This window comes from Semicossyphus pulcher, unplaced genomic scaffold (assembly GCF_022749685.1).
Source record: "Semicossyphus pulcher isolate SPU_LCO1_2020_fin unplaced genomic scaffold, fSemPul1.0.p SCAF_13, whole genome shotgun sequence".
In the NCBI taxonomy this organism is placed as follows: Eukaryota; Metazoa; Chordata; class Actinopteri; order Labriformes; family Labridae; genus Semicossyphus; species Semicossyphus pulcher.
Window position 1 is genome coordinate 16,125,147 of NW_027211637.1, and position 17,230 is coordinate 16,142,376.

The 17,230-nt window shown below is 43.7% G+C and overlaps 1 protein-coding gene across 3 annotated transcripts in view; it reads left to right on the forward strand.

Annotated features, from left to right (window-relative positions):
* Nucleotides 1-16,691, forward strand: part of l1cama (L1 cell adhesion molecule, paralog a) — a 39,155-nt gene extending 22,464 nt beyond the window's left edge. The window contains exons 3-29 of one of the 3 annotated variants that reach the window (XM_069659879.1): nucleotides 250-264; nucleotides 2,211-2,313; nucleotides 2,810-3,012; nucleotides 3,895-4,017; nucleotides 4,337-4,507; nucleotides 6,336-6,450; nucleotides 6,740-6,924; nucleotides 7,018-7,149; nucleotides 7,224-7,370; nucleotides 7,456-7,567; nucleotides 7,915-8,075; nucleotides 8,170-8,329; nucleotides 9,240-9,364; nucleotides 9,514-9,615; nucleotides 10,023-10,220; nucleotides 10,304-10,374; nucleotides 10,456-10,681; nucleotides 10,790-10,905; nucleotides 11,657-11,873; nucleotides 12,147-12,269; nucleotides 12,546-12,722; nucleotides 12,820-12,933; nucleotides 13,050-13,199; nucleotides 13,603-13,734; nucleotides 14,712-14,784; nucleotides 14,951-14,962; nucleotides 15,335-16,691. In XM_069659879.1, coding sequence (XP_069515980.1) covers nucleotides 250-264; nucleotides 2,211-2,313; nucleotides 2,810-3,012; nucleotides 3,895-4,017; nucleotides 4,337-4,507; nucleotides 6,336-6,450; nucleotides 6,740-6,924; nucleotides 7,018-7,149; nucleotides 7,224-7,370; nucleotides 7,456-7,567; nucleotides 7,915-8,075; nucleotides 8,170-8,329; nucleotides 9,240-9,364; nucleotides 9,514-9,615; nucleotides 10,023-10,220; nucleotides 10,304-10,374; nucleotides 10,456-10,681; nucleotides 10,790-10,905; nucleotides 11,657-11,873; nucleotides 12,147-12,269; nucleotides 12,546-12,722; nucleotides 12,820-12,933; nucleotides 13,050-13,199; nucleotides 13,603-13,734; nucleotides 14,712-14,784; nucleotides 14,951-14,962; nucleotides 15,335-15,596 — 3,725 coding nt within the window. In that variant the 3' untranslated portion in view covers nucleotides 15,597-16,691. The remainder of the gene's footprint in view (nucleotides 1-249; nucleotides 265-2,210; nucleotides 2,314-2,809; nucleotides 3,013-3,894; nucleotides 4,018-4,336; nucleotides 4,508-6,335; nucleotides 6,451-6,739; nucleotides 6,925-7,017; nucleotides 7,150-7,223; nucleotides 7,371-7,455; nucleotides 7,568-7,914; nucleotides 8,076-8,169; nucleotides 8,330-9,239; nucleotides 9,365-9,513; nucleotides 9,616-10,022; nucleotides 10,221-10,303; nucleotides 10,375-10,455; nucleotides 10,682-10,789; nucleotides 10,906-11,656; nucleotides 11,874-12,146; nucleotides 12,270-12,545; nucleotides 12,723-12,819; nucleotides 12,934-13,049; nucleotides 13,200-13,602; nucleotides 13,735-14,711; nucleotides 14,785-14,950; nucleotides 14,963-15,334) is intronic. The other 2 variants (XM_069659881.1, XM_069659882.1) reach the window with 2 other exon arrangements.
* The last annotated feature ends 539 nt before the right edge of the window (nucleotides 16,692-17,230 follow it).

Below are 17,230 nucleotides of genomic sequence, written 5' to 3' on the forward strand. Positions count from 1 at the left end.
GTATCTGTGTTATAGAGGCAGTGGTTATAAGCTACGCTCCATTACAGGAGACATTACACTGCTTTATCGTCCATGAATCATAATGCTTGTTCAATTATCAGTGAAACGTCTATCTATCTATCTATCTATCTATCTATCTATTTGTCTGTATTTAGGCCTGAACTATCTCCTTGCTCTTCCTGTTTACTGTAACTAAAACATGTTTCCCCTCATTGCCTCTTCCCTCTGCCCACCACGGTGGATTAACAGACCACATAAGTGATCGTAAGTGCTTTCAACTTCATTGACGTCTATGTGTCTTAATGTAGGTGCTGGCAAAGCTTATTGTAAACACTTTCATTATGCCAAAGGGGTTATTTTCCATCCTGAACGCACTAAAGCTCCTGTTGCACTTTGCACTCAAATGAATGCAGCATTAATGTGCATTTGTAGTGTTACGCATGTGTGTGTTCATGTATATGCATCTGTTTATCTTGCTTGTGTTTGTATTTGAGGATGTGTGTTTGGTATTTTAAAGGTGGGGTATTATGCTAACTTCAAGCTTCATATTTTCCTCTGTGATACCTGTGGAGTAGCTTAGCATAATTACAGTTAAACAAACTCATTTTTCTCACACTGGTGCTCTGTGCAGGCCCTCATACAGCCTCTGTCTGAAACGACTCAGTTAGCTCTGTCCCTTTAAGAAACCCCGCCTCTACAAGCCCACTTTCTTCTGATTGGTCAGCTTTCTAACGCCTGCTGAGACGTAACAAAGTGCAGCATGTAAAAAAAACTGTGTGAAACCTGGCGTTCACAGCAGCCTGCAGACTGAGCTGAGAAGCTTGGCGATTACTCCGACATACTTTTACCTACAAATTTGAAACTTCACCCACGTTTAGTCTGGACATCCAACATTGTAACATTATATATATATCTTAAAATGTGAAACAGCATAATAGAGTGTCTAGTGTCAATGGCTTCCAATAGGTGAGGTCCTGGGCTGTCAGATCAAAGACATGGGGAAATAAAGAGGAGTTAAAGCACTAAGCACCGGCTCCTCTCCTCCGCCAATAATGGAGCAGTGCCTGAAGCCCCCTACTTCAATTTGATCAGCTGAGGAAATGGCCTTATTTCCTCCATCAGTGGGAATTCTTTCATTAAATTCCCTCAGTCACCCTATCCGTCTCTTTCTGCATCTCCCTGTGAATCTGCCCCTTGTTTATTTTTTCTATTTCTGTCTCCCTTTTGCTCGGTTTCTCTGCACGTGCTCTTTTTGCAGCGCTTCCATCCATCCTCCTGTCCGCTCAGCTCCCCATCTCCACCGCCTTCCTCTCATGTACCGCAAGCCTCCCCCACGCCCCCACCCATTTACCTACATAATGTTAATTTATCTCAGACTCGGGCTTTTGTCTCTTTCCCTCTAAGTCAAAGACTCTACCAACAAATATCCAGCTGTGACCTCCATTCCACTTTGAACAGCCCGTGTGTAGTTATTCAAGCTGTAAGGATAAAAAAAGATTTAAATTTCTGTCTGTAAGTATTGGAAAGCACAACATAAAAACTTGACATGGGCTGTAAAGCATGTGGAGGCATCAAACATGCTGGTTCAATACAGTAGTCACACCAAATCCCAGCATGCTGCTTTTTATGAGTCTGTTATTGAGGCTCTTCTTTATGGCTGTTACGGACAGTGTTGACAGAGCAAGCCAAACATCTTCTGCTGGTCATTACTTTTTTTTCCTTTTAAATCCCTGCTTCATTTCCCAGCAGACTCCGTCCCCCTCTCTCCCTGCCTCTCAGTCTCACAGTGTGCACCGTGCCGTATATCTCTTTTGCATGAAGTCTCCCTCTTAACATTATAATCTATCAACGTCCTCTCATCTCAACCCATTTTCTCTGCCGGCTCTCGTACTTTCACTCTTTTCCTCGGCCTACATTTCATCTCTTTCTCTGGGGAGTCTTTTTAAGTGATATTGACTGAATATACTTATCGGCAGCTGTTAAACTATGAAAATGAGCGCTGTCTCTGGTTTTTCTGTGCCACGGAGATATGTGGGCTACAATAGAGGTGATATATGTGTGTGTGTCGTAGCTGGAGTTATTACCGTACGAAAGCAGGTCATGTGAAGTGTGTGCATGTGTGTACATCTATTTAAACTACAAAGATGGGCAGTGCACCTGCCTCTTTATGGGTATTAATCCAGCAGTAACTCTGTTTTTAATCCTTGCAGTAAAGAGGCCTCCGATGATCACCACACAGCCGGAGTCTGTCACCGTCTTTAGTGTTGAAGATCTCGTCATGAGCTGTGAAGGCACCGGCAACCCTCCGCCCATGTTAGTCAGCACACACACACACACACATCCACACTAACACTTCATGTCCAAGGATGCTATATTAGTCACGGAGGAGTTTAGCCAGTGGTTATCATTCTAGACAACAGAGGACAGTGACCTTCCCTCTCCTTGCTCAGCTGACACCTACGTATTAGTATTACACGAGAGCACAGACTCTCCCAGTCAGAGATCTCATTTCAACGAGGGATAAATGTCATTAAGCCCTCAAGCAATCTTTCCGGAGTGTCTTAGCTGCTCTGAAGTGGAAAAACTGTTCCAGTTGCCAAGAAAAAGATGAATATCGCAATTACACAGCACAAGCCTGCGATCCCCGCCGGGGCATCACATGTACATTCTGCAAACCATTTCTGTCCTCAAATTCAGCGACATTAAAGACTTTGTGCGTGTTAAAAAATAACAACAACATTTTTTGACATTGCTGTTGGAGCAAGCTGTCTGCCAGCTGTGTTACTGATTTTTTTTCTCTTTGCTTAAGTTTCCGATGGACAAAGGATGGAGAGGAGTTCGACCCAGGCACTGACCCGGAGATGAAGGTTTCCGAGCGCTTGGGCTCATCCGCATTCTTCACGCTCAGTAACACTATGGACACTCTGAAGCAGTACCAAGGCAAATACGTCTGCTACGCATCCAATGAGCTGGGGACGGCCGTCTCTAATGAGGCCATACTCATCACTGATGGTAAGAACACGCTGGCGGCTGATTATTCCTAAAAACAACTGATTAGATTGATAGAGACGGAGTCGCTCAATTTGGACTCAATAATTATTTGCTTGGTGATTTCAATATTCAGTCTTCTTCAGAGAGTATGTGTTTTTATACAAACAGCATCACATCAGAGGAGCTACATGTGTTTTATAGATGTCAGCTTCAGTGCTAGGACTCCCGTAAATGCCTTCAAGGTCCTGATTAGAAGCGAGCTGCGTTGTTGTTGGTTTTATCAGCAATAACAGAGCGATTTACAAAGCTGTAAGCGGAGCAGGCGAGTAAACCTTTCCCTTGGCCTGCTTTATAGAGAGCTCATTTGTTAGCAGATGGAGGCTCACGTCGAGCACTCCTGGTACCGCCACCCGGAACACAATTACATGCAATAACATGATAATCAGCATACACTTACGTGCACACACTCACGCACACACATGGGCCCCTGGGCAAAAGTAAAGAGCACCTCTGTGTATCCATCCACCTGTGTGACTGGCTCTCTCCTGGGCGACCTCCTTCCTTCACTGTTTCCCTGACAACGGTTTCCCCAGAAACGCTCTTGAGTTGATGTCATGTGAAGCGCTCTTCAGTAGCTCCTGTGGGGTTATCAACGATGAGCAGAGGGGAGGATGAGGATGATGAGGGGGTAGCAAACACATATGATACACACATCACGTCATTCTTCTTCTACAAGACACAAAAACACACTTTTGGAACACTTAAAAAAGATACTTCTAGTGTTTGTGTCTGCCTCAGAAAATCTTACCCCTACAAAGTAAATGTGTGTACAGCTGTCTCTGCAAACGTTAGTATCTCGACAGACTAACAGGTGTGTATTTGTCCTCACTTGCCTCCCCGCAGCTCCCCCATCCCAGCAGAAAGAAAAGAAGATTAATGTGAAGTCGGAAGAGGGAAGCAGTATTGTCCTGAAGTGTAACCCCCCGCAGAGCTCTATGGAACCGATCATTCACTGGATGGACTGGAGTGAGTACATTACCTTTCCATCTCCGTCCATTACATCCTTCCTGTCTCCTCAATTAACCTGACCCTTAGACTATCTATCGATCGTTTTGTTGTCTCATCATAGAGAAGTAGTCAATTACATATCTCATGTTCTTTCTAATCGACATCTCTATCATAATTCTTCATCTGCTCTCTTCCTATTTTCCTCTCACTACTTAATTTTACTGCTTAATTCTTCTCTTCTCTTTCTTTTGTTTCTCATTTTCTCGCTGCCTCTATCTGTCATCATTTTCTCTCTTGTGTTTTTTCTCATTTCCTCTCTCTCTCTCTCTCTCTACAGAGCTACACCACATCCAGCTAAGTGAGCGTGTGGTGGTGGGAAAGGATGGCAACTTATACTTTGCCCATTTGACAACTGAGGACAGCAGGGAGGACTACACCTGCAACGTCCAGTACCTGGCAACGCGCACCATTCTGGCAAAGGAACCCATAACTCTGACTGTCAACCCCTGTGAGTTTAACTCTGGATCAACTAAACTTAATAGACTTAAACTCTATTTACAGATTCTACACAGAAATGTGGAATCTGTAGGCAGGGACGTGGATTTCTGGGATGGCTGGTGTTAAGGTTTCCGTGTGTAGTACGCTTGTAGTCCGAGCAATATTGACCAATCACGTATCAGCAGGCTGCGGCATATGCAGGAAAACAGTTCGTGTGGAGAGAAAAAGCAGGCAGAACGTAATCCGCAATAATGACATCCCGGCTCCCATCAGCATCATCTGACAATGATTTTGCTTCTTATTAATCTCTATAAGCAGACATCTGCAGCAAGTTCAGCTAACAATCTGTTCTAGATCCAAAATTCAACTTCAGATAAATTCCCTGACGCTGTGTCACGAAAGCCCTTAAGCGTTCAGATTTCCTGACTTCCACGAATGCATCAGATCGATCCGAGCTCCGAAAGCTTCATTTTTACTTTTTACAACTCTGCATCATGTTGTTGAAATTTCGGCAGAGGTAAGACCTGTTAATTAAAGTAAATCACAAGAACAACGCTTTCTTTTTCTGTAAACAATGCAGCACGCGGAAAAGGAAGTCTTAACTGGAAGCCGTTTATCGCAAACTGCTGGCTACATGCCCGGCATGTTCACCGTTGTTCCCAGAGGCTATATCGTTGTGAGACTATAGCTAATGGGATCCGACATTGCCATAGAGTCAACTGATATAATGAAAGCGTCAGCTGCTGCATCAGGAGCTGTAGCCTTCGTATATGAGGTTCTCGCTCCACCCACTGAGCGCCCTTTCAATGAGATTTTACCATTAACCATTAACAAAACCAACAAGATGACAGGTGTTCAAACTCTTTTCAAAAAGTACATTCGACAGGAAGTTTGGACCAATAGGACTCATTTGTGTTAATGTCTTACAATGGGATCCCGCTTGTCTTCATGCACTTTATAGACTCACTTAAATTACAAGCTTTCTTTCTCACCCGTACCTTTAGTAGTAAGTAGACAAGCGATAGTTTGGGGTTCTGATTTAAATGCCTGTGAGATTTCTGCTGCCGGCTCAATAAAACCAAGAAAGATTAATGGAATTTCATCCGCGGTGCTCAAAGCACTGATAAATTACATTTCAAAACACTTGACAGAACTCGTGTCTAAAGTTTTCATGGCACAATTTCTCTGGAATATAATAGTTTGAATTAAAGTTGAAGAGTCTGCAGCTGCATTGTCAGCTCTGTGAGACTTTCACAGTGGTTATTAGACCTCAATGCAAACCACCGCATACTCATATATTCACAATACAATCCTTTAAATGTCTGTCTTATTTACCATCTTTATTTTAAAGAAAAATCATATTTAGGTTTTAAATGAATTTGGCACACGCTGTATGGTAAATACACAGCATGAGAATTTGTTGAGAACGACTGAGGCCGGATAGTGGAACCAAAGTCATCCCCCCACCAATGTGGAGGCATGTTGCTGACCTAAGCAGTATCGCGTCCAGTCGACAGTCCCAGAGCCGGCAGGAGGCCCATCACCTCCTCAGCCCAGCGGTAATGAGATGCAGCTCACACTGAGATGTGGCTGCCAGCATCTGTGGCCAGACTAGAGGTCAGATAGATGAGCACATGTTAACATGAGACCTCTGTGCGTGTGAAGAAAATCTGTACGTCGATGTGTTGTTAGTCCTCTCCACACGATTCCACGCCGTGCATGTGTGTGTGTGTCAGTCTCTAAAGTGGCTGCTGTGTCAGCAGCACGTTACCCATACATATGTATGAATCTTCTCTCCGTCTTTGTTTTTCCACCTCTCTCTCTCTCTCTCTCTCCAGCCAACTCAGTGCTGCGGAACCGGAGGCCCCACATGATAAGACCTACTGGAAGCCAAAGCATTTACCAAGCTCTCAGAGGCCAGACCATAGAGCTTGAGTGCATCGTCCAAGGCCTGTAAGTGTGTCTGTGTGTGCATATGTGTGTGCTCCTTCCCCCATTAATCACTGCGTTTGAGCCACTCCTTTTAATCAATCTTACCTGCCTCTTATCCATCACTCTTCCCATCTCCTACCTCCCTACTCTCTCTTCAATCCATTATCAATCTTTTGCTGTCTCCTGCCAACACCGCTCCTTGCTGCTACCTTATTTTTATGTATTTCTTCTCTCGTCACCCTGTACGTTCCTCCATCTACATTCTTCTCATCCTGCTTTACCTATTCCTCCCATCTCTCCTCCTCTTCAGTCCGACTCCCAAAGTGTCCTGGCTGAGGAAGGACGGCGAGCTCTCTGAATCCCGGACTGTTAAAGAAATGTTCGACCGCCGCCTGCGCTTCAGTAACATCTCGGAGAGCGACGGGGGCGAGTACCAGTGTATAGCTGAAAACTCCCAAGGGAAAGCCACGCACACTTACATTGTCACTGTGGAAGGTACATAACACACACTCATAAATATATACTTCATCTTCGGAATGTATTGTTTGGCTTGTACTCTATGTTATCAATATATTGTGTCCCTTGTAGCGGCTCCTTACTGGACCAAGGAGCCAGTCAGTCAGTTATATGCCCCAGGTGAGACTGTCAGACTCGACTGCCAGGCTGACGGCATCCCCTCTCCTATCATCAGGTGGACCATCAATGGGGTCTCCCTCTCAGGTCAGAGTGTAGATCCACCTGAATATCCATGTTTTAAAACACTGTGCGTGTGCTGACGGCATGTTTTTTAACAGATATCGTAAGTGACTCCAGACTATCTCTGACAACGAGCGGATCTCTAATCCTAAAGGACATCACCTTTCAAGACACCGCCATCTACCAGTGCCTAGCCTCCAACAAGCACGGAACCATCCTCACCAACACTAACATCTACGTCATCGGTGAATGTTTATCGAGTACACGTCACATATTTAACTGAGTGTGTGTGCTTCTGTTTGTCTCATTTCTGCGTGTGTGTTGTTTCAGAGCTGCCTCCACAGATCCTCACTGAGGACGGGAACACGTACACGTTTGCAGAGGGCCAGAAGGCTTTACTTGAATGTGACACCTTTGGCTCCCCTAAACCTAAAGTGATATGGTGAGGCACATAGCCACCTTACTCTATTTCACTGAGTCTATTCATTGTATTGTGTGTTATAGTATGTTGTCTGGTGGGTTTTCATACTAACAGATTCCACAGAGGTGATATAATTGCGTAGGTAGCTCTTCAAATGCATAAATTAACAGCCAAATGCTGCTACATCTGGGCTGTGACTGTGAATTCTAACTGCGTGGACTGTTTCCAGCTCCGCTTTGTTCTGTCTGCTGAAATAGGCAGTGGCAATTTAACTGGTGAATTCATCAGCACCTGCAGCAGCCAATAAAAGGTTTATCTCTCAATCTGCTTTCCAAGTTTCTAATGTGCTGCATGTGTGTCTTTTCCAGGGAGAGCAGCAGCACCTCCCCCCTTCTGGCGGATCCCAGAGTTAACCCACTCGCCAATGGAGTGCTGGAGATCTCTAATGTCACTCAGGACGACGAGGGAATCTACACCTGCTCTGTGCAGAACACCAGCTTGTCTATCGGTGCCGAGCTGGAGGTGCTCAGTAAGTGAGACAAGGTGTCCCTCAGCGGCTGATGTTATTTGCGCCTCATGCAGCTTTTGCTCAGCGTTGTACATCTCTTTGCTTCCTCCCCTAGACAGGACAGTGATCGTAACACCTCCACAGTCTCTGAAGATGCAACCTGGAAGCACTGCAATCTTCACCTGTGTGGCCCTTGTTGACCCAAAACTGGACCCTCCGCTCATTCAGTGGAGAAAGAACGAACAGAAGCTGTTCCAGTCGCACAGTGACGAAAAGTAAGACTGAGTTCTGTACAGTTTATGACTGGCTCTAAAAGGCATACGTTTTTTAATTTGTTTTACCCTGAATCTTAGAGTTATAATCTCAAAGATCTCAGTTTCGTTCTCTTTGGCGGCACCTATGGCGATAAACAGTAATTGCAGGAGCATACCAGCCAAATATCCAGACAGTGTCGCATGTGTGACGTCCTCGGTTGGCTCCGGTTGTAACGCCTGATTTTCCTCACTGACGGGGCGCTTTCCTTTTTAGACTGTCTGCCTTCATCTGAGCGTCGAATTTGTTTCTTTTTCTTTGGATTTTCACTTATTTTTTAAATTGTATCTGTAGTCATCGATCTTTTCTTTGTTTGTTCAGCCATAGTAGATTACTGTTTACTCGCAACACTTGAAGAGGCCGGAAAAGCAGCCGCTTAGCTCCGCCTACCCTCTCTGGCAGACCAACCACTGCTGGGTGAAGGAAAACGCGTCACTAACTGGGTGCCGCCTGTGATTTTTTCCCCGAATGTCACCACAGACACCCAGTCCATAATAATACTATATACTGCAAATGCAAAGGCTTTCATCAGTGGGTCATAGGCTCACCGCTGTGTTAACTCATTCAGCGATAGATAGTGACTTAATAGACATTTGTTTGATTGAAAATCAAGATTATACCTTTAAAACCAAACCACAAGAAGTGTTTACAGATCAGTTAGGCACACCTTATACAGTGCTAATTGTTTTTCCTTCAACAATGTTTATCTGTATTGTCCCTGTTACATAACCCAAAAAATTAATAAGTTACTATGTTGACACAAATACAAAACAAGATGAGATGATGAGATAGAGGCAAACACGTTAATGAATAATTATGTATACATGAGGTGATAGGAGGGAGAAGACAATAACAATGATGATATTTCCACAGATACACATTTGAAGGTCCAGACCTGATAATAGCAAATGTGGGACCAGATGATGAGGCCGTGTACACCTGTCAGGTCATCACTAAGCTGGACATGGCTAAAGCTAGCAGCACCCTCACTCTGTGTGGTAAGATCACTGATCATATACTGTATGCTCACAAAGTTGAAGAAAGTGCCCAAGACTAAGAGGCCATTGATAAAACATGCAACATTTTCACTATTTTGTGCATAATGAGAATATAGTTGTATTGATGATCTTATTTATGTCACCATCAGATCGTCCAGACCCTCCTGTCCTCCTCCAGATCACCGATTCCAAGCATCGTGCAGTCACCCTAAGCTGGAGTCCTGGAGACGATCACAACAGCCCTGTGCTAGGTATAGTATAGACAAACACACATAGTCCTCACTTCAACACACACACACACACACTTGTCTACTTCTTCTCCTGTTTTTCTTTGTCTTCTAATAAAAACGATAATTTCTCCTGCTGTGATCCATTTGTACCAAGTGAAAAAATGTACTGACACAGACACAAATCATCTTGTCTAACTCAAATACTCAGAGCAACAAACCCATCTCATTTATCTCCCTCTGGCAACATGAAAGACAGCTCTGTTTCATTACTTAGACAGGATTATTATTTGATCTGCTGCATAAGATTTGTAAACCTCAAAATATCTCACTATCACCACTGTGTGTTTATCTATGTCTCTATTTCTACCACATTGTTTACCTCCTGTCGTTATCCACCCCTCCTCGATTCCGTCTTGTTTTCTCTGCAGAGTACGTGGTTGAGTTTGAGGATCAAGGTTCACAGGACAGGGGCTGGGAAGAGCTCAAGAGACTAAGAGGCAACAAAGAGCGTGCCAGCCTCCCTCTGTGGCCCTACATGTCCTACCGTTTCCGGGTCATTGCCATCAACGACGTGGGCAAGAGCGACCCCAGCAAGCCATCTGAAATCCACAGCACAGCCGCAGAAGGTAGAGCCAGTGTTTCTGAACCACAAGTTTCATTCTCACTGTAAACCCCGACACATGACACTGAACTTTTCTTCAAATCACAGCTCCAGACAACAACCCTGAAGATGTCAGGAGTGAGTCCACAGACCCAGACACACTGGTCATCTCCTGGCAGGTACATCTTTCACCTGAATATACATTAATCTGAAGATTTAAAAGTATTTTTAACATATGGCTTCTGTTCTTGTCACTGCAGGAAATGGACAAGCGTAACTTCAATGGACCTGAATTTAAGTACCGGGTAAAGTGGAGGCGAGTGGTCGGCAGCGGGCCCAACTGGCACACCAACTACACAACAGCACCACCGTTGACGATCAGTGACATTGGCAACTTTTCTGCATTTGAGATCACAGTACAAGCTATCAATGATAAAGGGGAGGGGCCTGAGCCTGACCCTGTCATTGGCTACTCAGGAGAGGATGGTAAAATAGTCTTAAAACGTTTGCTTAATGCTTCAGCCACACCCTGTTATCTTTATTGTGAAATATTTCTACTTAGTAATCTTTTTCACCTCTTTCATCGTCTCTCAGTTCCTTTGGAGGCTCCGATAGATGTGGGTGTGGCACTGCTGAACAGCACAGCCATCAGAGTGGCCTGGGCGGCAGTAGACAGAGAGACGGTCAGAGGACACCTGCTGGGATACAAGGTACTGATCCTGTATCTCCTCTGTTGTTTGGCCTGACATATTCAGTGCCTGTCCTCATGAATAATTCATACTTTGGGTTTACAGCGGAGGCAGCCAGATCTTGGCAGCAGCTTCAGAGTTCTCTTTAGTTTCAAGGTTGTGAAGAAAAGAATCTATTTTATTTTAGATTATCTAACCTTCAAAATGTATCATATTCTTGTCGCACTGCCTCTCTCTTCTGGGTTTTTATAACATGTTTCATTCAACAGCCAAGTCAATCTTTTTCCTTCTTTAAAGCCACTGTGAGGAGATTTTTGCTGGTTATGAAACAGACTGAAATTAATTCTGATGACTCTCTATGACCTATAAAGCAAACCAGACCATAAGCGACAAGATTGATTATTTCTATATAGTATATAGTATAGTTTTTTAATGCTTGAAACTCCTGGCGGGGGGGAGGTGTCAGACGAAACGATTAACTGCACACTGCCTTTGTTTACATTTTCCAGGGCAAAAATTTGAAGTGAGTGATACGACTGTTAAAGAAAGCAGGATGAGATTTTTTGTTAAAAACCACAAAATCAGCAAAGAGATAAGACTTTGTCCACAGGGGGCGCCAAAATCAACACAAACCAAAAGTTCCTCACAGCAGCCTTAAAAAGCTTTTAGAAAAAAGAAAATGTGTCTTTAGGTTTGGATATATTACGATAATATCCAGAAACTAATCCCATCCTTGTTAAGTTTTTTTCTGACTTACATTTTTTGGCTCTAGATCTACTTGAACAGAATGGGCTCAGGGGGCCACCACCGAGGCCGGAGGGCCAGAGAGCCAGAGAGCATTGTGGTGGTGGAGACGGGCGCCAACGAAGAGAAGAAGGTGATCAGTGATCTCAGACCATTCTCCCACTATGGCCTGGTCGTCACCGTATTCAACAGCAAGGGCGAGGGACCCCCGTCTGAGACGCTGACCTTCAACACTCCTGAGGGAGGTGAGATTGAGAAATAGAGCATAAAAATCGAGTGAGAAGAAAGAAGGGCTGAAACACGGTGGGAGGTGATAGATAAACTGTGGAGTGGAGAGGTTTAATAACAAGCAGGGAGGGACAAAGATGGAGCGAGATGGGAGAAAGGGAGGGATGGGTAGTGGTAATGCCTTGGTGAAGGGTAGAAAAGAGTAGAGGGGAATATAGACAACAGTTGATCCGAATAGTATAATAATGCCTTGAGTGAATCTTAATTGTTTCTGCTTGTGTTGCTGCTAGTTCCTGGTCCCCCAACATCCTTCATGTTGGATAGCCCATCAGAGACAGACATGACCCTCCGCTGGACGCGTCCTAGCCAGCCTAATGGAGTCCTCGTCGGATATCTACTGCAGTACCAGCAGAGTGAGCATTGTTTACACCCTTATCCCATATAAACAACCAAATCAAACACCCTGAAGTCTTCTGTTAAATACGATTGTCTATGCTGCATCAGGAGTGACAATGAAACCAGACAATACATCTCCAGCTTAATCAATAAAACGAGTGAAATGTCAAAAGCTTGGCCTCCTAATGATGCTCATCAGTCAGTCACATGTCACCCACAACAATGTGTCACCGGTAACAATGCGTCGAAGATCGAGCAGTGATTGAATGTTTTTTTTGCTGTGCCGTGGTCAGTTGTGGAGAGTGATGACAGCCCCATGCAGGTAGAAACAATAGACGACCCCGCAGTCACCCACCTCACCCTGAAGGGCCTTGACCGTCACAGCCACTACCGCTTCTACCTGAGGGGGCGCACCACCGCAGGGGACGGGGAGCCCATCATGAAGGAGGGTGCCACCACGCTGGATGGAGGTACGGAAGCAGGTTCTCTCACCGTCACTGATCAGACACGTAGAGAATCGGGCTGTACTACATTAAGAATTTAATCCTCTTTCTGAATGTCTCACAGCGCCTCCTGCCAACATCAGCCTGTCTGTGGGGGAAAACTCAGTGAACCTCAGCTGGGTGGCCAAGAAGAGACACAGAAACGTTAGCTTCCAGATCCACTACCTCAGAAAACATGGTATGATTACTAAACTAATAAGTGCTTCAGGAAAACTTCCTAAATGTCCTCAATGGGAATATTTTCTTAACACTAAAAATGGAAAAAATATCAATGTTCATGTCATGTCTCGACAGATGGCAATAACTGGAGGAAGTCAGAGAAGGTGAACTCCTCTCAGTCTTTCTACCAGCTCAAGGGCCTCACTCCTGGCTCTCATTACCATCTGCGCTTCAAGTACAGCAACACCACCTTCTGGGAGACTGAAATCGACACAGAAGGAACAGGTACTATGAGCCTTCTGCCTCCATTCATCCTCTTTCCTTTCATCTTCCCTGCTCTCTCCTCTGGGCTTCCCACATCTAAATATAAAGCCTGATCCTACTGAGAGCGCTGTGCAGTTCCCTCTGCTGCCTGTGAAGTGCTTTCAAAGATCTATATGAAAAGAGAGCTTAGTTAGCCATATAAAATGATCCATTACTTGTGTTTGTTTGGCACATTGTGCTGTTTTCTTTTGTTCTCAAGTGATATGCCACCCGTGTCAGAATGCTCTCTTTTGCTCCAGATTCGGCTCCCTCTTTTATCTTAGCTCTCCTACGTTTTTTCCTCCTTTCCGCTAGTTTTGTACTTTCATCTTGTTTCCCTAATATGAAAAATTCTCCTTTTCTGTCTTTTATTTCCCCGCGGAAGGAGTGATGGAGGTGCAGCAAAGCTTTGCCACACAGGGCTGGTTCATCGGTCTTGTGAGCGCCATCGTGCTGCTGCTGCTGATACTGCTCATCCTCTGCTTCATCAAGAGGAGTAAAGGGGGGAAGTATTCAGGCAAGTGCAGCTCACAGTCGTAAAGTGTCCATCAGTGGAGATGCTGAACTGTTAGAAAGTATATGTTTGGTGTTGATTAATCGTGTAGACCTTAAACAGCTTATTTAAAAGAATATAGCGCAATTGTTCCTCCATCTGTGAGAACATTACAGTGTGTGAAAACTGCTGTGTCACCCTCTACACAAGCTGCTACACAAACCATAAATATATTTGATAATGAAAGTTACACTGCAGTAAAAAAAAAAGAGCCAAGCACTTACAGGAATGCATCGCAGTAAACAAGATTATTCTTACTGGAAATACGAAAAATAAGATTGCACCATGTTTAGATTTATTCTCAAACAGCTCTCTGTGTGATTCATGCAGTGGCTCCAGCTCCAAATAATTGGCCGGTTTTCACCTGGCCAACCTTCTCCCTCGCAGCCTTCATATCACAGATATAGTGAAACATACCCCAAAGCTTTCACTTCTTCACTGGGATAGTAAGGAAGAAGCTCTGCCCTGAAAAAGACTGAAATAATAATCACAAACCACAAGAGTAACTGCAGCCTGCAGGCCACCGTCTGCCTGGTCAGAAGAAAGCACCAGCCTTTTATCTCCTTCCACACGAGGGAGAGACACGAGAGAGAAGTGACTGTGGCTCCTATTACAGTACGCTCAATTGTCTGCGTTAAAAGCAAGGACTAAAAGAATAATAATTAGGTACAATTCTGAATTTTTTTTAAATTTAAATGGTTTTGAATTTTAATTATGAAGCTGTAAGTGAGTGATTACGTCAAACATCAAACAGTAAACCTCACAAATAAAGAGATTCTGTCTACAGATCCAAATCTTCCGTCCAGATAGAGACAATTTATTTTCTCTTGGTGTTATCTTGCCGTACGACAGAATGTAATTATCGATGTCTGACTCGGTGGCTTAGAGAGAAACATGGTTGAGATCTCACCGATAATGAAATCCAATAATCTTCTTCTCAGTGAAAGATAAAGAAGAGGGTCCGATGGACTCGGAAGCTCGGCCTATGAAGGATGAGACGTTTGGAGAGTACAGGTTTGTCATCCGAACGCTGATCGTCTCTTTGAGTTTTACATTATATTTCTTTACATCATTAAATCTCCTAACACAGCCTGACTCCCTCAGCACTGTTTGTTTTTCCTAACCCTTTGTGTTCCTTCCATTGTCCCTCTTCTCCCTAATGCCTGCCCTTGCTATGCAGATCTCTGGAAAGGTATGCTGTGATGTGATATGCTCTCCCAAACCCACTTACATATGATCCCATGCTAATGCCTTACTTACCTTCTGACTCCCCTGTAACATTTGCTGTAATCATGGTGTACTGTCTTATGTAGAACTGCAACTAAAGATTATTTTTGTCAGCAATTAATTAGCTTATTATTTTCTGTAGTGATTGTTTAAACATTAGAAAACAAGGCAAAAAGGCCCATCATGCTTTCCTAAACACAATTATACTCAATTTACTATAAAGTAAGACCAAGAAAAGAAGCAAGCTCGTCGATAAACATGTAATCAGATGGCTATTCATTGTTTCCATGACAACATTACTTTCTTATGACCTCCTCTGTGCTCTCACCTACTGTAGTGACCTTGAGGAGAAGCGCACGGCAAGCCAGCCCTCCCTCTGCGAGGAGAGCAAGCTGTGCAGCACGGACAACCTGGACTTCAACGGCAGCAGCGCCATCACCACGGAGCTCAACATGGACGAGTCTCTGGTCAGCCAGTTCAGCCGGCCCAGCGAGGGTCCAGAGGTGCTCCACGGCCTGCCGGACAACTCCCCGCTCAACCCCACCACCATCTCCCCAACTACCAACGGCATGCCCAACTCGCTCACCATTATGGATTAACCCCCCCCCGCCCTCATCCACCAGGAACCATCAGACCAAAACATGTCAACACATATGTGCCCATACGCTCCTGTTCCCTCCTGACGTGCTGATCTGTAGTTTACGACTAATACACAATCAATATGTTGACTATTCAGATGCACCTGGCCGTCATCTGATCGACTGGACTATTTTGACCAAAGGAGTGTCCAAAGTAGTGGACAAAGTGATACAAGTCCGACTGACCTGAAGATGCCCTTTGACCCCCCTGACCCTCCTTTATCTGTCGTTTACAACATATCTTAATGACTAACATTCATTTATCTCCTTTTCTTCTCTTGTTTTTCTCTCCACAGACAACTCTATAGGAAGATAAAGACAGAATGTTGTACAGCTAGAAATATCACAGGGATTGTAGATATGGTCTTATAGAGATGCAGAGTAGCGCATTGAAGGATGATGATGATGGTAGAGCCTCGAGTGGGGAAACAGACAGCACCTGCTGCTGTGAAAAGTCTTTCATATTTATCATGCCTTATATTATTTCGCACGATTTGTACATCTTACGCCATTTCTCAGATTGTATGTGCCAGTGACATTTTTTTAATTTTATTTTTTTACAAATGTTTGAATACAAAACATCCTTTTGTTACCTTTATTTATAGCATCACCTTTTACATGTTTTCTACATTTGTTCTAAATAATGACTTCTCTTTATTGACACATTTCATACATCAATTGGTTTTGATTGAAACTAAGTGAAGCTAAGTTTCTTACTATAAATAACATTGGATGCATACGGGGAACTTGCTTTGAAAATGCTGAGTAGCATCTGGTGTATATAGCTGCATCTACATCTATCTATTTAGCCATAATACAGTATTATAGATATGTACATGCTCCTTATAAGTTCCTGTGCCTGCTGGGTCTGCATAGAGCACCAGATTGATGTCATTACTCTCTCGCCTTCCCACCAGAAGTGTAATGTCATTATTGGAAATGATATTGTAATTTTTTGTGTCGAGACCTATGTGTAGCTTTCTGTATCTGTCTTTGTCTCTTTCTACACTGTATTAAAAACATTGTTGTCTCTAATTAACAATCTTTTCATACCTGTCCATCTCATACTACACAAGCTGAGGAGCAGTATTTATGTATATTAACAGATCAGAGAAAGAGAGAGAGAGGAGTCTTCTCCCAACTTTTATTTTTCAGACCTTCATTAATGCAAGTTGATATTGCAGACAGGCTTAGCGAATGCCAGTTGATGTATAATAAAGGCACGCAGTTGGTATTTACATCAAACACAGAGAATGTATTCTTTTAACGCTGGGCAGACGTTGTATTTACATGCTACTGATTAAACCTGAGCTACCACACACTGGAGACAGAGTGGTTATGGTTCACTTTTTTTCCCCCCAACAGATTGTAAATACAACCTTTAAAGATTGTTTTGATGAACCCCACCATGTTTGATATAAAAATGTGAAAAATGTGCAGGTTTGAAAGCCCTTAACTTAATTTGAAAATGTTGCAACTTGTCATTTTTCTTCTTTGTACTTCTGCTATGAAAGCAAACTTTTTTGACTAACGATCGCAGTGAGATTTGGCTGCTTTAGCAAAAATCATTCATAGCTGAGAAAAAAATAAAAAAG